The 21,410-nt window shown below is 35.1% G+C and overlaps 1 protein-coding gene across 4 annotated transcripts in view; it reads left to right on the forward strand.

Moving 5' to 3' along the window:
- Window positions 1-21,410, forward strand: part of CCPG1 (cell cycle progression 1) — a 45,739-nt gene that overhangs the window by 16,042 nt on the left and 8,287 nt on the right. For 3 of the 4 annotated variants that reach the window (XM_043471901.1, XM_043471900.1, XM_043471903.1), the window contains exons 2-10: window positions 611-679; window positions 2,909-3,029; window positions 4,690-4,766; window positions 5,753-5,957; window positions 8,041-8,136; window positions 9,915-10,166; window positions 11,274-11,300; window positions 14,512-14,633; window positions 18,021-19,426. In XM_043471901.1, coding sequence (XP_043327836.1) covers window positions 620-679; window positions 2,909-3,029; window positions 4,690-4,766; window positions 5,753-5,957; window positions 8,041-8,136; window positions 9,915-10,166; window positions 11,274-11,300; window positions 14,512-14,633; window positions 18,021-19,426 — 2,366 coding nt within the window. In that variant the 5' untranslated portion in view covers window positions 611-619. The remainder of the gene's footprint in view (window positions 1-610; window positions 680-2,908; window positions 3,030-4,689; window positions 4,767-5,752; window positions 5,958-8,040; window positions 8,137-9,914; window positions 10,167-11,273; window positions 11,301-14,511; window positions 14,634-18,020; window positions 19,427-21,410) is intronic. The other variant, XM_043471904.1, reaches the window with a different exon arrangement.

Raw genomic sequence — 21,410 nt, forward strand, 5'->3', positions numbered from 1 at the left:
TCCACAACTTTGGGGTCCACTTCTGGTCTTTTTCTTCTTGTGTTTTAATCTAACTGAAGCATTACCAACATGGTTATTTTCCTTAAAACCATTTGATCATCTTCCTTCCCTGCTTGAAAATATTAACTGCTTCATGATTGATGACAAACACAGTGGACTTCATTTTGCTTGGCCTTCTAACTCTTCCAGTTTCCCTATGTGGTTTCCTCAGCCATGATTTTCACAGTGTACAGTCCATTGAAAGCATAGACTATTACTCTAGCTGACTGTCCCCTAGAATGATGAATTCATCATCCTCTCAACAGTTGACTTCCTTACAGTCCGATTTTTCTTCCTCAACCTTGTTTCTCTGCCTGACCAAATCCTGCATTTTCTTTCAGATCCAACTTGCCTCTTCATTCCACAATACGACCATCTGACTATTTTGGCTCAGGGGAATCTAAGTTTGGTTGTATTTGTTCATATTGATAAGCGAACTTGTCCTGTCTGGTAAATCAATGGGTGGGTTGCCTCAGTTTCACCTGGGAGGCAGTAAACCAATTACATACTGTGCTGCCTATAGAATTTTTTAGAATGTTTTCCACATATCAATATGTTTTTGTATTTGTAGACCCGAAAAATGTCTGAGAACTCCAGTGACAGTGATTCATCTTGTGGTTGGACTGTCATCAATCATGAGGTATGTGTTTAATATTTTTTGTAAGGCAGCGTGTAGTGTTATAGTGTTAATAATGATGTAAACTGGGTTCTTTGAAGGCTGTTAGTTTTTTACATTTATACATAAGATTCCACTGATCTAGGACTTGGACATTTTCCCTCCTGCATTACACTCACTGCTGAAAACTTCATGAGGCAGCATCTTAATGTACATTGGTTTCCTCAACTTTGAGACAGTAGGCAGATACTTACTGAGGGCTTATTGGTCAGGCCTTGTGCTTTACTTATGTTCTCATATAATTTTAAGCAGCCCTCTGTGGCATACATTTTCATTCTCATTTCATAGTTGAGAAGACCAAAGCTTAGTAATTTGGCCAAGATTATGTAGCTAGAAAACATCAGCGAGTGCATTTAAACAGGCCAGAAAGGAGCATGAAGAACACGTGTTCCTCCTGTGTTGTTGTGTTATGTTACATTGTTATCATTGCAGAACTTCACAGGAAAAAAGACTATGACTAGAACTCTGTCACAAAATGAATTTTATTACAGAAATATAATGTTATATGACAGTACATAGTAAATATTAATTTATTCCTTCACACTGGTAATATATGTTAACTACAGAAAAAAATCATAAAATAGTGATAAACAGAAGCAAAAGGATAAAAATTATCTATACCTATATAATGTGTTAACGGATTTGTCTATAGTTTTCCTGTTTTTTCCCAGCCTCTTAGGCTTCACTTATTTTCCTGCATCAATAAAAATTTTAAATGGTATTTTTTTTTTACAATTGCCCTGATAATTTAATGTTTAGACAATTGGTTAGTCATGTCTTCTAGACAACAACATTAACCAGACCTTCTGCAAGAAAGTTTAAACATTCCTTAGCAGCTGTACTAGTTAAAATTGAGTGGTTTCTTTTGTTTCTTCTTCTTTTATTTTTTTAAATAAATGACTTTTCTATTTTTAACGTGTTTCTCCGAAGCTTAGATCAACTCTCATAGCAACAATTACTCCTTCAAGGATAATTAACAGTGTAGGAGCAAGGCAGTTGTGGGAATCTTCAGTGTGAAGTAAGAGCGCAAACCGCTCTGGCATGTAGCCAAGTGTGCCATTTGGGTGTTCTGTAGTAGGGGTACCTTGTCACACGTTGATTATATTTGTACCTTTATCCCTCTTCCCTCCATATCTTGTTAATCAGGTTCTGTTCTTTCTTGCTAATGTCTCTTACGTGTATTTCCTTTTTCTTTACCATTGCTACCTTTCTGACTGAGGCCAGGACTGGTCTCCCCAGTGACTCAGAATTCAACCCAAACCTTGTGTCTGTTACTGCTGTTCTTCTGCCACTTTAGCAAGCCCAAAGTCTTAAATTCAGAATTCTCTCTAGGATTCAACTCAAACTCGCTCCTTTAATGAAGTTTTTTAGTTATGTTGAGTTACATGTTTCAGGAGAACTCAGACCTTTTAATTTCATGATCAGTAAACTATAGGAAGATTGAGGGAGGGATCTGGAGAGAGACTGAGTCATTTTTGGATAACTTATTTTGCTAATTAAGATGAGAAAGAAAATCTGTTAAGATACACATTTATTACAGAAAAGACAATCTGACATCAAAGTGAAAACCTTGGAAGAATAAAGAAGAGTCTGCTTTTACAGAGAACGTTTACTCTCTTAGTGTAATGGTGGTGGTGGTTTAGTCGCTAAGTCATGTCTGACTCTTGCAACCCTATGGACTATAGCCTGCCATATTAATCTAATAGGTTAATTTTAATGTTTGCCCTTAAAATTTTTTAGTCACATGTTGTAATAAGTAGTTATTAATATTTACTTGTGGCTGTTTCTCTGAATGGGCTTTAAATCTGAATTTTAGATTTCAGTTTTTTATACTCTGACACCTAGCAAAATGCCTTGGCCAGAGTAGTTCCATAAATGTTGAGTAGAAGCAGATTAATAAATAGAAATAGCTAAATGTAGAAATCCTCTGGGATTCAGATTGACTCTTGGGCTTATAGTGCAGTTAGAGTATTTGACTTCTGGGCTGACTTCTTTCAGAGTCTAAACCTGTGGCTCCTTTCTGCTGTTTGCCTGCTGTAGGTTTTGTGGACTAAATTGAACGAAAGCAATAGATACTGTGCCCTGCGGAGTATGGCAGCATCTGGGACTTTTAATAATGGAAGCATCTACAGGTAGTGAAATCTAGCTTTGGGTAGCTGATAGACAGTTAACTGATGATCATTTTTTCTCTAGGGGTCTGATGTAGAGATGGTGAATTCTGAACATGGCACAACTAGCGGCAGCTGTGAGCCCGCTCCAGAATGTGCGTCTTTATCACAGGAGGAGCCGCAGGAATTGCAGTTAGAGCAGGGAGGTAGGTTTAAAGAAGTCTGATTTTTTTGTTTCTCTTGATAGGATATGTGAGCAACATGAATCTTGTCTTCTTTCTAGGTGAGCAGCCTTTCTGGCTGGTCTAAACCAGCAGGTCACTGAAAGACTAGAATTTTAGTGTGATGTGGTGGGCAGCCCTAAAGAACCCAGTGGCACCAACCTGCCCAGGGCCCTTGTTTGTAGCTATAGTGGGCTTCTGTATGAATGTTTGATGCTGCTAGTGTAGTTGGTAACTAAATATTAATAATCTTGATGAAGACTATTGATACATAGAATTATTTATTCATCAGAAGGGGTTTACTCAACTCTTCTATGGTTACCACACTTCAGAATACCTTTGGTTATAGGTAGTGAATGGTATTTAACTACTGTATTGCATTGATGTTATATATTCCTCTATGGGATTTGATGCCCACATTAATTATACAGAGAATTAAACCCAAATAATTCATGCATCTTCATATTTAAATTACTTAAAGTTTTTTTTTAAATTGCATTAAAATGTAAACAGGACATTTCTCCTTCAGGAGAATAAAGTGGATGTGTTAAGGCCAGAAATATAAAAGATTTATGCCTGTAAATCTTGTTTTCAGCCCATGTGTTGATTGCTTTTCTCATTTGAACAGTGATTTTCATCTTTCATGGGTCAGATTTTGAGAATCTGAAAACTGCATGGTCTTTTCAAAGAAATGCATATCTTTAGATACGTGTTATAAAAATTTTTTTCCATACTTCCTCAGGGGTCCTTGGACCCAAGACCAACTTTGTTGAGGAGTCTTATCTCCAAATTAATATTCTGTTGGGGCTATATCACATACACAAATGGTGGTTTCTTTTTTTTTCCTTTTGTTATTTTGGAGGCGTTAGATAATGAAAAATACATACTTATGATAGAAAAGCAAAGGATGACCAAAAATTCAAAGCCATCTATAATTCTTTTGATTCTGGAGATAATGTTATACCAACAATGCATGTTATGCATAAAACCTGGTGCTTATTATGTACTGTTTTTGTTTTTAGCTTCTATTAAAATTTTTCAGCCTTTTTCATTAAAAATATGACATTATAAACTAATTTGTATATTTTTTCTTATAAGTTTCTTATAAAATATATCTGTTATGGTGACATTATTTTGTTTTTCTGTATTCAAGTCACTGTTTTTTATAGTCCATTTTTTATTATTAAGAATTTGTAATTTGAAGTCATAGTTTTGATCCTTGTGTTACCAGGCATTGACAGTCATTAGAATAGTGGTACATTTAGGAATTTTGAATAGACTAAGAATTCAGGAAATGTGCTGTCACTGATCTGAGACTGAGTTTTCCATATTAACATGTTTTTATAAACACCTTGGCTTAAGTACTTTGGAATTGTAAAGTAGAGATTGTTTATTTAGACATTATAGTTTTTGTAAATTTTTAAATGAGTTCAGTTCACTAAAATTAGCTCAACAATTTTCAGTAGTTATATTTGAAATGCAGAGATATTTTTAACAACAGTAGAGTAATTGTTATAATTGCATGTAGCTTTTCATTACATCCACTTTAAAAATGAGGAATAGATTTTATTTATCCATATTATAATATATGCAGACTATAAAAAGTTGGTGAAATATAATTAAATTGACCTTTACTTTATGTCAGAGAGCAGCCAAAATGGCACAGTGTTACTGGGAGGAGCTACTTATCCTGCTTTGGAGGAAATGAAGTCAGCACTTGAGGTAACCTTGTGTTTTACTCTGGATATTTGATAAACAGTAATTCTTAGAGAATACTAATTAAAGCTGCCATTTCTGTTTGTGCATTTTGTTCCTATAAATAGCTTTTGTTGAAAAATTTGGGTTCGTAGGTTGGTCAGTTTTAAAGTTAAAGTTAGCTTCCATTTTAACGCCTAAGTAAGTGAACTGTCTTTTAATTTAGTAAAGTGATTTTTTGGTAATGTATTAAAGATTTATTCTTTTAACATCTAATATTTTCTTTGGAAATATATTGCATTCTTGAATTATATTGAGAAATTAAGGGTTCATATGTTAAATGAAAGTTTTCAAACTTGAGAACAAACTAAATCTTGTCCTTTGGCATTTTACTTGACTTCTGTGTACCTATGGCTGATTCTTGTTGATGTTTGACAGGAAACCACAGAATTCTGTAAAGCAATTATCCTTCAATTAAAAAAATAAAGTGGCAAAAAAACATTCTTAAGTGTAACTGTGTATCAAATATAATACTGTATTGATCAAATATAATAAAGTAACAATAATTGCTCAAAAAAAACTAAATAGCTGGATGATCTTTGCATGTTATAGCTGTTGAAGTTTATTAGAAAAATTTAATCAATCTTTTATGGGTTTCCTGACCATATAAATAAACCGATATTTATTTATTACAACCCAAATAAACCCATAGTACTGATGAGAAATGAATCCTCTTCTTTTTGTGAACTTTGGGTTTGAAAGATGAATTTGTTTCTCAACTCCTGCAGGAATGAATGGTAGGCAAGCAGTTTGATTTAATTCTGAGATAGAGTTGCTGTCAGGTTTGATGGTGTTTTCAGACTGAAAGATGAGTCTACTCTTGAGTAATCCTTTCCTATTGAGCAGGACTTATTTTAAACTCAATCATCGTACTACTTAAGTATACTTAGAAAATGTAAGGGTCATACATATTTGTTGAATATGTCTCTAAAATTATGGTTCTGATTCTAAAGGGAGAGGAAGAAAAGTTACCTGATGACAATCTCTATTTTGGAACTGTCAGTGATGATTCTGATATTGTTACACTTGAGCCACCTAAGTTAGAAGACATTGGAAATCAAGAAGAAGCAATAATTGTTAAAGAAGCAGAGAGTCCAGAAGACTTTAACATGGGCTCTTCCTCTAGCAGCCAGTATACGTTTTGTCAGCCAGAAACGGGTAAGAACTGCATAGCAAATAGACTGATTGGAGGCTTAGGACTCCTATGATCACATTGTATATAATGGCTGGTTTTCTGACCCTAAATCTCAAAGCTATGACTATATTTGGGTAAAATGCAAGAAAATTTTTTGTAAAAATCTACCGTTTTATCTAGTGTTTTCCTAAACCCAGGGCCTAGAGCACAGTAGTCCAATAAATACCATCTTTTATCATTAAAAGAAGGAAAAAAAATAGCTTTAAGAGATTTGTTAATGTCTCAAACACTTCAGAACGCATTCGACAATTTTTAGGTCTTCAGGAGTGGGAGATTGAGCCATTATACCTAAAAAGTAGGAGAATGTTAAGATCTTGAGTTACAGTGGTATACAAATTTTTTATTATAGAAACAGTGAAAGAAACTTTTTTTGAGCCTTCCAGATCCATTTAATTATCAGTCACTCAACAATCAGTTTTTGTGTGCTACCATGTGCCAAACAGGATTTAAGGAACTGGCAAAACAGGAGTGTCCTAAAGCCCCCAAACTGGGATCTTTCACTTTAGACTGAGTTATGAAAATGTACCTATTATAAGTCACATTCTTAATGCAGTTGGGCTTCCCTGACAGCTCAGTTGGTAAAGAATCTGCCTGCAATGCAGGAGACCCCGGTTCGATTCCTGGGTCGGGATGATCCGCTGGAGAAGGGATAGGCTACCCACTCCAGTGTTCTTGGGCTTCCCTTGTGGCTCAGCTGGTAAAGAATCCGCCTGCAATGCGGGAGACCTGGGTTTGATCTCTGGGTTGGGAAGATCCCCTGGAGAAGGGAAAGGCTACCCACTCCAGTATTCTCACCTAGAGAATTCCATGGACAGTCCATGGAGTTGCAAAGAGTCGGACACGACTGAGCGACTTTCGCTTCGCTTTCGCTTAATGCAGTTAATGCCTGTTGTTCAGACAGAATCATTTGGAGGTGAAATGTGAGTTACTGAGCTAATTCCTTCTGTGATTTTTTGGCTCAGTTTTAGGGACATCTGTAACATCTTAGGTAATATAAATATTTAAATACAAAGTTATGGAAAAAAAGAGAAATCTATATTGAACCAAAGGTTATTAACCCCCAATTATGATTTAGGGTGGATTATGGGAGAGACACTTGGGGCATTGCTAGTGTTAATAAGAATTTCCTAATTTGGTGCAAAAACAAATACGTGTAGTATTTTATTTCAGATCATTTTCTTCGATTTTACCAGTCTTTGTTTCATTTGCCAGAATCAGACTGTGGGAATTCTGTTATTCCAATTTAAGCTAATAAAATTCAAGTGGGGTTAAACCAGATGCTGATTTAATTTGAGAATATTTGTGGGCCAGATGTGTAGTCACATTGAAGCCAGGAGCATTGCGGAAGAGTTCAAGTAGACATTTAAGAAATGATGCCACACACTGTTGATTGTATTTCCATGAACTTCAGTATGTCAAAGCACATTATGCTAGTTTTAATCTCCTTTTTGAACTTGAACTTCCTAGAATTCTACAGATTCACTTAAGCAGAATATTTTTTAGGTGTATTTTTATCCATTGTTCTCCTTCCCAGGGAATTATTTCAGTAAAAGAAATGCTAAAAAATAATTTAAAATAACATTTTGGACTATGTTGAAAATAGTCTATATACATCAGTTGTTAAGAATTTTTGTTCTCTTCCCTTAGCAGATTTTTTCTTGGTTGGTAAAATTTCCTGCCATCTGTTGCTTAGTTTTGTTTGTTTTTTCCCTTTCCCTGTCTTCTCGATCTCTATAGAATTTCAACTTCTTTTTTTTTTTTTTCTTCTTACAAATTAGATTCTTGTGGCAGTAATCTTTTTGTTGGTGTAAGAACATTTCCCAGTCCCTCCATATGACCCTCTCCTCCCCTAAGGAAGCAGAGTTGATAGTTGTATAAAAGTTTGTGTTGTATGTGTTTTTTAAAAAGTCATGATTATTAGATTTTGATGGAGCATGTGATCATATTAAGTGATAAATAAAATAAGTATTTTTCAATTCTCTTTTTTGTTTTTATTCTTTGTAATAAAGCTTTATACATCTTTTTTCCCCTGTTTATTCACAAAAGAAAGATGGTGGGAGAAGCTGTGGAAGATTCCTGAATGCATAAGGGGATGGGATGATCAGCTGAAACACCACGTTCCTAGCCAACTCACTTTCCAAGGTGGTGTGACTAAATCTGATCAGCTTTTCTAGAGCTGAGTGTTCCTAGTCACATTTACTATTTACTTAGTGCTTTAAAGATATCTAGTGTAATCTGTGATACTCTGAACAGGTGTTCAAAATTGATCTTGTAATAAAGCTGGCTAAGCTTTTTGCATGCCTTTGCATTGCTTGCATCTTGGACTGTGGGCCAAATTATGCTTTAAAAGAATCTCAGCTGTCATATGTATGGGTTAAAAAAGATGGAAGCATTAGATAAGAATGTGAATTTTTTCATTTGGGCCAGCCCTATCTGTTTACTTAGAATGCATAATGAAAGCAATAAGTCAACGTAGAATTGAAAATTTAAGAAATTTACAAATGGTTTGTTTTTATATTTACCCATCTTAATTATGTGAGAAAGTCTGAATTAAGTACTCCAGCCATGATCATGAATGCCTTTATATTGTGTAATGCTTTGTTTAAGTCTTCCTTTCTTTCTCTTTGTCCAAGAATGTAAGCTCACAGCTGAGGCGATGACATCTTGGAAAAACTAGTGATCAAGAATAACCAGATAAACATGATGGGCATAAGGGTTTTGACCCAAAGATCTCTCAGTGACACCTCTCTCTTTAACTGTTAGGACTATTCATCCATTCAGTAGTGCCTTCTGCCTTTGTGTTTATTGTTGTAAGTGTGAGAGTCACCCGAATTCTCTATGATCCAGCTTTCGAAAGTATTGTTTAACCTGAGTCAGCAGCTTTGCTGTGGCATGGATACCCTGTCTTCTGAAGAAGTGTTCTGCTTTTTTGAAGCATGAATGTTTGTGGGTTTTGGAGCTCTTTGTATCAAATTTATGTTCACATTTTATTCTTACTTGTAGTGCTTTTTTTTCCTTCTCCCTGGCCTTTGGAAATTATTACTGAGTCATGTAATCTGTGTCAGCATATAGTTTATTGATATATGGGACAACATTAAGAAATAATACATTTGAAAAAACTGAAGATGGTTTTTTCCAATGAATATGCTTCTAGTATTTGAGATTTCTTGTGATTTTTTTTTTTCTATTTGTTGTTCTTTATTATTCTTTCATAAAGGAGCAGCACAAGACTAGTCCTTAATATCGGAGATAGCTGTTGTGTCACTTCCTCATGCTGACATATTTACTAGAGGGTAAAATTAATAACCTTCTAGTAAGAGTGGCAGTCGAAGGGAAGGGCTCATCTGACTTCTGGAAGCCTGGGTTAAACTATAGTGCTTTGAACCTTGATTTGGGGCTCATAGGATGGAAATAAGACTAGGGGCTAGTACACTCAGGGAAACTTTTGGTAGTTATTGTCTTTTTTAAATCACAGGAACTGCTTATATACTTCCCCCTGTTCCTTAAACAATTGAGCTTAAATTACCTCCATTTGAAATTAAATTGAAGAGAGAGAGTTTTGTTTTTTTTTCCCCTACTTCAAGAAATAGCATTTGTGGCACTAATAGCAGTGAAACTTAATAGGCTATGAGAATGATTTTTTTAATGGTGTGAAGTATAAGGGACATTAAAAAAAGAAAAAAGCCAAAACCAGACGCTCAGCAGCACACAATATAGTTAAAAAAGTCCTAGGTATCACAATTGAAATCTTGGGCTTTATGTTGATAAATTTGAAAATTTAAGTTTTGATTCTGTTGTGTTGTTTTTGTTCTTGGCTGTCTTATGTAAAAAGGCATGTAGGGATGGGATTCTAAATCATATTTACCAGGAAAGCTTTCTAAAATATTTAATATTTATCTCCATTTTTCTTTTTAAAATAGTATTTTCATCTCAGCCTAGTGATGACGAATCAAGCAGTGATGAAACCAGCCATCAGCCCAGTCCGACCTTTAGACGACGTCGTGCCAGAAAGAAGACTATGTCTAGTTCAGAATCTGAAGAAAGGCTACTTGCTGAACAAGAGCCTGAACCCCCTCAGGAGCTATGTAAACGGCAGTTCAGTAGTGGTCTCAATAAATGTGTTATACTTGCTTTGGTGATTGCGATCAGCATGGGATTTGGACATTTCTATGGTAAATATTTGCAAATTTGTTATATATAAACTGATGGTGAAGAGTGAGGCATTCTGGGAGCTGTTTTCAGTGTCATCCTTGAAATATATGACCTTAGAAAACTTGTACCTGTTTGAGCCTTAGTTTTCTTGTGGAAAATGGGGATAGTGTTGCCTCACAAAGCTATTTGCACTTAAATGAAACAGTATTTAAGAAATGTAAGGGCTGTTCATACACATATTATTAGGATTATTTAAGTTCCACTTGTAACTATATGTTACATTTGAAATGAATGTCACAGTAATTGGTGCTCAATTCTACCTTCAGGTTTCATGCAGGCATTATATTTTATGACTGTTGGTATTACTTCTGTGAGTCACATGACTTAAGAATTCACTTGTATTATACTTTGCTCAGTGTTATTTACATTGGTTAATTACTCTTATTTACATTGGTTAATTATTTTCTTGATGCAAAGCCTTTGAAACTACCCTGGTGAAAGAGGAAGGAATTCCACGTGGTCTTTTTCTTTTGGGAGCCTGACCATTGAATCTTACTTAAGTTGTATATTTGTACAAAGATAAGACTATTTGAGAACTGAACATTCGTACTTTTTGCTTTATTAAAAATTTGAAAAAGTTTAAGCAAATGTCTTAGATCTTGCCAACTTCACAACTTGCAGTTAGCCTTATATTAACTACGTTTAGGATTTTTGCCTACATAATACACAGTTTAGCTTTCTGAGTAATCTGGTTTTTCTAGTTCCTTCCACCAGTGTGTTCCTTAAGATTTAAGAATTACATGTACCCTGTGTTGATTCTTAGAAAAGATGTATTATTCAACATAGTGTAATATGAGAAGAAACTTAGTGAAGATAATCAATTCTTGTTTAAAGTGAGAGAAAATAAATGTGTTTCTTCTTGTTTTTAACTTCATATTAATAAAAAATAAGTATTAGATGCCTGGTGGATGTCTGCTTGAATTTAATACTGGGACCTTTTAATTTGTATCTTCCCTTGAAGTTTGTTATAGTGAGATTTGACTTGAAATATATACCTAACTTGTTTATTATCTAGCTGGAGCAAATGTATGAACATTTCTTTTGAGCATGGTTTTTTCCCATTGCAGGTAAACGTGGAGGTAACAAAGGAGAAGGTGTAATTTTAATCTTTTTTTCTTACTAAAAAAAAATTGGACAGTGATTTAATGTTAATCCACATTGCATTAAAGCCCTGCAAAATGCATGACCTTTAAGTATTTTGTAGAAAGATTAACTTAGGAGTGCTTTTAAAAACTGATAAATTACTGCCCTCTTATTTAAGGTATTTGTTACTTGTAAAATTTACTTTATTATATTGAATAAAATATTTTCCTGTAGTACTTCAGATTAGCTTTTCAGAATAGGAGCAACCTTCATAATAGTAGGTCTATACATTAATGAGACTGGCTCAGTGAACATACAAAACTTAATCTGAATGATAAGTTTTTCATGGTTACTTTTAAAGGATATCACGTTTTTTTTTCCTTAATTGTGGCACTGATCTCAATACTTTGAGTTCTTTTGAGTTGATGTTAGAGCCAACTTGAATTTCCCAGGCACTGTGAAGTCAGTCATTGCATTCCATAATTAGTCATTTGCTTTATAATTATTTATCAAGAACACACTACTAAATTAATCACTCAGAACATTCACCAACCTTGGCTCCATGTAAATTTGGAGTGTCATATCTATGTTGGATGGAAGAGAGAACTATTTAGAAGGACTGAGGATAGTAAAAGAATACTGTAGGTATTTGGCACTGCTTCAGATCCTGAAAGTCCTTACAAAAAATTTTTGAAAATCATGATGAAGCACTTATCTTGTTCTTTGCTTTACCTGTAGACTTCATATTCTAAATTGACAGTGGAATTCAATTGATTGGTTTTCCTCATGGAGTTGCTTTAAGTATAGGCTGCCCTGCCCTTCAGCAAATAACATAACAATATAACTAGGTGCTAAGTTATGAAGCACAAACAAGAATCATAGCTCAGACTGTGACGCTGAGTCAGTCATCCTAGAGGAGGTAGGATTTGAGTTGGGTCTTTACTTCCACATACTCTTATGTGGAAGGAAAGCAGAACATGCTAGCAGTGGAGAACCTGATAACCTGAAATTAAACTTGCTAAGTTTGGGAGCACTGAAAAGACTGGCAGGATTGTATAGCCAGGTATAGAATAGATATTTAGAAATAATGGAATATAAGGTTGGAATACATGGGATGCTATTATACTGTAAAACATCTTGGAATCTGAGCAGGAGAGTTTGATTTATAGTGACCTGAACCAGTAATTTTAGAGGAAAAGTGCAAAAGATAAATAGTGTGGGATAAATTAGAATAGTCAAGTAGAAGGTTTGGTAATTCATGTATTTGGTGATCAGGGCCTTGACTGTTCTAGTGAAGCTGGGGATGTAGAGAAGGCTGGTGAAATAAGGAACATGGAATACCAGTGGAAAACATAACTTTGAGCCAGGGATACTTGAGATAGTGGTGGTTTACTTTTTAAATTCCAAGAAGTGTGTTAGCTTCTTTACTTTAGGTGGTGGGGGAATTAGAGGGATGAATTTTTTGGTCAATGATAAAAGTTAATAGATGGTGAGCACAGTTTGGTTTACCTGGCGTGCTGCAGTCCATGGGGTCACAAAGAGTCAGATAGGACTGAGCAACTGAACTGAACTGAACTTTATTTTAGAGTGAATTAGGGCAGGTGCTGAAGTGGCTTTGTTTTGTTTTGTTTTACTGAAGACACCCCAAAAATTTTGCCCAGCAGGCAGATGGATGTTTTGGCTGGAAGCTCTGGTGAGACTGAGACACTTTATCTGTAGAAAAGAAGCCTTACTGCAGTGGTAGCAAAAACCGACAGTGGGTTAATGTGATTAAGGTAGGCAGATTTGTGGGCATAACCAGAAAGCCTTACACCCTGGGTTGTAACACTTTATGGTTTACAGCTGAAGGTGTAGAAGGAAAAAAAAAAGCTAATGATGGGATTGATTGATAAGTGTCACATTGATAGTCATCAAACATATGCTGTGTAATAGTACCACAAACTCAGATCTCAACACAGTTTTAAGATGTTTCCCAGTGGCCAAAGGAATTCATTGTTAGCAGTTTTGGAAAAAAAAAAAAACAGTTTTCTGTTGCCTTGGAACTATAGATAAATTTATTTTAATATTTCAAAAGATCTGAGATTTTTTGGAATAATAGGGAAACAAATTTGCCATGCAAATTTGTGAATTTTTGTTTTTCTGGTTTTTTTTTCCATTTATTTTTATTAGTTGGAGGCTAATTACAAGAAATGAATTCTGACAGAGTATCATTGCTGTTAACTGGTAACAGTTGTTTGTAATTTGGCAAAAGTTTTTAGTGGTTTTCAAGATGTATTAAAGAAATAAGTTATTGTTTCAGAAATCAATAAACTGCTAATTTATTATATTCTTTCACTACAAAATTCTGTGATGTGATGCCACTCAGTAGATGTAGTATTATGGTTGCCAGATGCATTTGGCCTTCTTTTTGATTAAGTGTTTTTTCTCATGCATGAAGCATGTAGCAGCATGTGAACAGCATGTCTTGGCAAATTAACAGTTTGATTTTTAGGGTGAAAACATAGAGCATCCTGGTTAATTTATGATTCACGGGGGTAGGGATGGTGATACTCCACATAGGCCTAACTAATGCAGAGTTCTTAAAAGAGCTGGCTCTGAGAATGGTGGGTAATCATAATTAGCCAGTTGTTTTCCTTGCTATTCTTTTTGGGCTTATGCTATATCATTTAGGCAAAATATAGTGAGAAAAAAATTCATTTTTCTTTAGTGACTTATAACCTGTGACAAGACTGCATGATTTGTTCTTTTCTCTGTTGAAGTGGGGAATGCAGCACTTTATGTACCTCAGAGAGCCCTTAAATACAACAAACTTGAGTGCCTTCAATATAATAAGACAGAAACATGACATAAATTATTTTGCTTGGTAGGGTAATATGGTCTGGCTTGTTTTAATCAAAAGAATAGTGAACGGCTTAAATACACCTGGTGTATGCTAAATATAATAAAAAATATATTAGCCTGTTTGGTCTGATTTATAAATTAGCATCTATCTGTTGCCATTTAATGAATGACACCATAAGATTTTACTTATTCCTTCTTTGTTTATATAATCAGAATTTTTATAAAACTGAAATATTTTGTAAAACTGTGGTATTTTAAAGAAAATGATCCTCTCTGGATCAAGCAGTTAAATATATGCAAATTATGTGTTTCATTGTATATTTAAAAATATTGGTAATTGTGACATTTATATATCTCTAATAACAAATGTTTTATTTTTAGGCACAATTCAGATTCAGAAGCGTCAACAGTTAGTCAAAAAGATACATGAAGATGAATTGAATGATATGAAGGATTATCTTTCCCAGTGTCAACAGGAACAAGAGTCGCTAATAGAATATAAGGTTTGTACTAGTAATGAATTTTTAAAATTGTGTTATCCAATAATTATTGTGCTATTCAGATACCAGTACAGTGCAGATTAGTAAATCAGTAATAGTACTGGTAATTGTTGACTGAGTACTTACGTGTCCTGGTCAGTGTTGTACCTTACATACAGCATTTCTTGCCACATCCCAGTGAATTAAGCAAATATTGATACTAATTTCATTTTATAGATAGGAAAGAGATTCAAAAAACCAAGTAACTTTCTCAAGTCTAGCAATCAACAAAGCTGAACTTAATTTTGTTTATCTGACTCCAAAGATTTTGTTCCTAATCACTATATTATAGTTAACATTATTTTAATTGATGTTATATATAAAACATTATTAGTCGACTTCCCTGGTGGTTCAATGGTTAAGAATCCACCTTACAATGCAAGGAATGCCTGTTCGATGTCTGGTTCAGGAAGATCCCACATGTTGGGGGCAGCTGAGCTTGTGTGCCACAGTCGCTGAAGCCTGCGTGCCCTAGAGCCTATGCTCTTCAACAAGAAAAGCCACCGCAATGAGAATCCCGAGCCCCACATTTAAGAGGAGCCCCTACCTGCTGCAACTAGAGAAAGCTCTTGTACAGCAGTGAAGACCCAGCATAGCCAAGAATAAATGAAAAAAAAACTATTATTATTATTAACATTATTTTTACAGAGCCAAGCAAAACATTTTCATTCAGTGACAGAGAAAGAGGAGAGTTTGTACTTTTCTCTAGGAGGCACCCTTGCTCATGGGGAATAATCAGGCAGTCCTTTTCTCTGGTCTCATGTCAGTTATGAAGACAGAGAAAGCATGTTATGAAAATACCTGAAATTCACCTAGCTCCAACAGGACTGTGCTTTCCATTCTGGGTTTATGAGGATTAGCAAAATATTTCCTCTCTAGTTCTTGCTTTGGAAGGGTATCGGGATTATAGTAAACTCAGGGTAGAAAGGTAAACTGTTCCTTTTTGCTTCCATTTCCCTAAATTTCCTTCACAATGTATATGCTTCACAATGTAAATTTCCCTTCTTTATGTATATACTCTTGTTTTATTTTTTGTATATATATACTCTTTATAGGGTTATGGTTGTATTTCTTTGGAAGACAGAATCCCTCTTAACATCTGAATTATATCTTTCAGGGATGGACTACTGAAGTTAATTGTAAATAGTGTAGTTTTCTCTGCCTTGAGCAGTGTGCTAGTCAGTCATGTCAGACTCTGTGATCCCATGGACTATAGGCTGCCAGGTTCCTCTGTCCATGGAATCTCTAGGCAAGAATACTAGAGGGAGTTGCCATGCCCTCCTCCAGAAGGGCGTGGCAACCTCTTGAGTTACAACCTTGAGCAGAGGATGTTACGGGAAGCAGCAGCCATTTTCTTCTTTACTATCATGGTTTCTGGTTGCATAGAATGATGCTGACTCTAAGGAGATTCACCCTGCATAGATCTTTACTGAGTCAGTTCTTGCAAACCTCTTGTCTCCAGCTGCTAAATGTGGTTTGGAGTTTGAAGATCTTCATGGAAGACCTGTCCAGGATCTGCTTCGTCACTTAATTCAAGACTTTACAGTTTACTGGATACAGAATAGTGACCCCTCTAGTCATCCTGCGGCAATCCCTATGCTTGTGCATTTAAAGACAGTACTGCACTAGTCTGCTCTACTCCATAGTTCACTCAAAAAATCAGTGAAGTAAGTTGACTTGCAGTATTATATTAGTATCAAGTGTACAGCATAGTTATTCAGTATTTTTTACAGATTATATTCCATTAAAAGTTTTTATAAGATGGTGGCTATAATTCCCTGTTCTATACAGTATATCCTTTATACAGAGTAGTAGTTTGTACCTCTTAATCCCATACCATAATGCGCCCCTTCCCCTTCCCTCTCCTCACTGGTAACCACTAATTTGTCTTCTATATCTGTGTTTCTGTTTTGCTTTTATATTTGTTTGTATTATTTTTTAGATTCCCCATATAAGTGATATACAGTATTTGTCCTTCTCTGACTTACTGCACTTAGCATAGTATTCTCCAAAGTCCACTTCTGTTGGATAAATGAAACTTGTTTTCTATCACACAGGGAGAGCAGATGAAATAACTATAAGGAAATTTTGATTTTTAATTGTTTCTTTGAAGATTAATGAGCCAGACAGTGAAGTATCCATCTCAGATAGTTTTCAAGTGGAAAATCTTGTCATTAAAAGGACTTTTTTTTTGGACTCTGTCAGATATTTTTATGGTCTGACTGAAATGGATTAGTCATGGGACTTCCTGGCAGCCCAGTGGTTAAGACTTCACGCTTCCAATGCAGGGGGCACAAGTTTGATCCCTGGTCTGGGAAATAAGATCCTATACGCCGTATGGCATGGCCAAGAAAAAAAGTCTTGGCAATTTCCTTGTGGTCAGGTAGTTAGGACTCAGTGCTTTCACTGCTGTGCACGTGGGTCAAAAAGTAAAAAACAAAAGTGTGTTTTTTTTTTTTAAAGAGGGAACAGTCATAATGTTTGTAGTCAATTTTAAACAAAGTTGAAATACCATTTTGCAGATTTATACATAAGAGATTTTAACTGACTAGATAGTGCTATAACCATTAATCTATTTAAGCATAACCATTGATCTGTTTGATTTCTTGCTATTTTGATTAAAGTTTGTTACTAATACATGTATTAACAGAAAAATCAGACCCTTCAAGGCTACCCAGCACTGCAGCAAAAGTTCTGTAAACTTGATTGGACATAATTTCTCTCTCAGAAATGGTGCTGACTTCAGAGTTACATTGCTAATCTGGTCAGTCTCTTCAGAAACATTGAAATTGGAGAAATTAGTTGTAAATGTTACCAAGATTTAGTCTGTTCTCTGAAATGTGTGAGAACTTATATGACTTACCTGAACTAGGATGTTAATTTGTGTAGGAACAAGATCTTTCAAATAGTACTAAGATTATTGAAATTTTTTTCCTTCAGAGACTGCCATGAGTATATAACAGACTTTTGAAGCCTGAAGTCATCTCTAACTATAATTTTACTTTTTATAAGATAATCTCCATCACTCAAGGATCAGAGAGCCTTTAGTCCTTCTTAAATTCTCTCTAGCAGCCTTCTCAGTACAGATTGTGGAGTCCTGTAATTAAAAGGTAGAAGGCAGTCTTCTTCCAGCATGCTTTGTTTTTATTTTCATGTAGCTCTTTGCTCTGCATTTTCTTGCATATGAACCTTTTATTTTCCAATTGTCATGTATTGAAAATATACATAAAGGATAGTCTCTGTGGAAATAGACACTAAACATTTATGGAGTATTTTTTATACCATAAAGATTTGAATTCAGCTTTGATACTTTACTTGATATTTTTCTTTCTTATCTTTCAAAAAATTTAGTCATTGAAGGAAAACCTTGCAAGGTGTTGGACCCATACTGAAGCAGAGAAGATGTCCTTTGAAACTCAGAAAAAGAACCTTGATACAGAAAATCAGTATCTAAGAACATCTCTGGAGAAGGAAGAAAAAGCTTTGTCTTCATTACAGGAAGAGTTAAGGAAATTAAGAGAACAGATTAGGATATTAGAAGATAAAGGGACAAGCACTGAATTAATTACAGAAAATCAGAAACTTAAGCAGCATTTGGAAGAAGAAAAGCTGAAAACACACAGTTTCCTTAATCAAAGGGAGACTCTACTGGCAGAAGCAAAGATGCTCAGGAAGGAACTAGAAAGAGAACGACTAATAACCATGGCCTTAAGGGTGGAACTCCAACAGCTAAGCTCCAGTCACTCATATGGCAGCCCAGACTCGCCCAGTGTAGTGACTGAGAAAAAGGAAATAGAAATGTTACGGGAAAGACTCGCCGAGCTGGAGCGCAAGCTCACCTTCGAGCAGCAGCGCTCTGATTTGTGGGAAAGACTGTATGTTGAAGCAAAAGATCAAAATGAGAAACAAGAAACTGATGGAAAGAAGAAAGGGAACAGAGGAAACCACAGAGCTAAAAAATCAAAGGAAACATTTTTGGGTTCTGTTAAGGAAACATTTGATGCAATGAAGAATTCTACTAAGGAGTTTGTGAGGCATCATAAAGAAAAAATTAAACAGGCTAAAGAAGCTGTAAAAGAAAATCTGAAAAAATTCTCAGATTCAGTTAAATCCACTTTCAGGCATTTCAAAGATACCACCAAGAATATCTTTGATGAAAAAGGCAATAAAAGATTTGGTGCTACGAAAGAAGCCACAGCTAAAAAACCGACAACAGTTTATAGTGAATATTTACATCCACAGTATAAGGCACGTACACAAAACCAGAATAGTAGAGGCCCTACTATGCAGAGAGAGGGAAGAAAAGAAAAGCCTCATTTTGAAGAATTTGGGAAAAATACAAATTCACAGAAATGCAGTGCTGAGCATGACTGTGGTGGAAATTATAATTCTTTCAGAAAGGCTTGTTCTGGTGTATTTGAATGTGCTCAACAGGAATCTATTAACCTTTTTAATGTTAAAATGTTGAATCCTGTAAGGATAGATGAATTTAGACAGTTAATTGAAGGGTATTTATTAGAAAAACTGGATAGTTTTCATCACTGGAAAGAACTTGATCACTTCATCAATAAGTTTTTCCTAAATGGTGTCTTTATACATGATCAGAAGCTCTTCACTGACTTTGTCAATGATGTTAAAGATTATCTTAAAGACATGAAGGAATATCAAGTAGATAATGATGGCGTATTTGAGAAGTTGGATGGATATATATATAGACACTTCTTTGGTCACACCTTTTCCCCTCCATATGGACCCAGGTCGGTTTACATAGCACCATGTTATTATAATAGTTTTTAACATTTGTAGATTGAATAGCATTTTTATAATTTGATAAGTTTCTTAGAATGCTACTACAGTTGACCCTTAAACAACCTGGGGGTTAGTCTGCATATGACCTATGGTCAGGCCCTCTGTATCAGCATTTCTGCATCTGAGGATTCAACCAGCCGCAGACCGTGTAGTACTGAAGTATTTACTATTGAAAGATATCCAGGTATAAATAGACCCGAGCAGTGCAAGCCCACATTGTTCAAGGGTCAGCTGTATTTGTTGTAAAAGTACTTTTTGTAAACAAAAGTACTATTTGTAAAAGTACTTTATTGCCTTGGAATTTAGGATACATTAAATTGAAAGATTAAATTTTAAGTTAAAATCTATTACAAACTGAAAATTTTATAAAATCAGTTTGACTTAAGCAAATGGTTTAATTTCTACCCTAAAAAATCTGCTGAGGATATGAAATTCTATTTTAGCCTATTTCATTTTTTTCATTATACTTTATATGAAAAGATAATCACCATAAGTTAAATTATTTCCTTAATCTTTTATTTACTCACTCACTTTGGGAAGCTAGGGGTGAAAAATACAAATTATACTTTGAATGAAATCAGAGTAACAATTCAAGTGTCCCACTTGCTTTGTCTATTCTACTTACCAACTAAATTATGATATTTAATACATTTATTATAGAATTATTATTGGTAAAGGTAGAGGCAAGATCAAAGGGGTAAACTTAGCAAGCCACAAGTTCTAATGCGTGTGCTTTATATATAACCTTTAAAAATAACATTGTATTATCCATTGCTTACCAGCTTTCTATTCTGTAACACAAAACTCTCCTAATCTTTGAATGTTAGTTTTATTTTTTAACCCTTGAGATAGTTTTCTCTCTATATAGCTTTTTGAATAAATGTAATGTGTCAATAAAATAATGAGACTGATTTTGGTGTCTTTAGTCATTAAATACATATCTAGGGCAAAGTACTGTGAGGCTGTCCTGAGGAAAGAAATGAAAAAGTCTTGCTGTCAAGGAGCTCACAGGCTTTTGGAGAATTAGGTCAATACAGGAAATGCAGTGGAGATGTGGAGGCATATGTATATGGTGGCCTCAGTCAGTAGATGTTTGGGCACGCTTCATAATAAGATGGCCTTTGAGCTGAACTTCTTTTTAACTGGTTTTTGAAGAAGTAGTGAGAACTTGCCTGCCGCAGATGGAGTACATTCCACTCAAAGGGAGCTTCGTTCGCACTGGTTTGGAGCTGTGAAGACATGCTGTGTTAAGGAGAAAAGGTAGAGCTGGGGTGTGAACAGGAGAAGAGAGTCAGATCATGAAGAATCTTCCTGCTGGAGGACTTGTTTTACTGCATTTTGGATCACTGGCAGCAGCCTGAAGGGTTTATTGGAAAGAGTGAAGCTAGATGCTGAAAGTGGTTTTTGAAACGATACAGACATGAGCTGATGAGTATCTGAACTAGGGCAGTAGCAGGAATAGAATGGAGGGGACAGATTTGAACAATATATAGTAAGTAAAATCGGTGCTATTTCTTGTGAAATAGAAGTAGAAAGTAACAATACCTTTTGAGATTTCTGGGTTGGGTCACTAGTTATATAGTTACAAATATATGTCTCTGTCTATAGTTATGTGTGTGTGTGTAGGTATGTGTGTATATATATATAAAATATATAACTGTCTATAGTTATATATAGACATCAACTATACTAAGGAATACCAGAAGGTTTTGGGTAAGGGGAGTTGAAAATGAGAATTGTATTTGGTATCTATTCACATATAAGTAGAGAGAATTAGTTGGCCATTGGTTATGTGACTCTGTCCCTAGCCCAGACTCTGTATATGCAGATAGTTTAGGCTGGAGGTGTGTATCAGACTCCTGAGGAACACCAACAGCTGAGAAAGAAGGCTGAGAATGATGGGCAGAGAGTGGCATTGTGAAAATCAAAAAT

This window comes from Cervus canadensis, chromosome 6, assembly GCF_019320065.1.
Source record: "Cervus canadensis isolate Bull #8, Minnesota chromosome 6, ASM1932006v1, whole genome shotgun sequence".
Taxonomy (NCBI): Eukaryota; Metazoa; Chordata; class Mammalia; order Artiodactyla; family Cervidae; genus Cervus; species Cervus canadensis.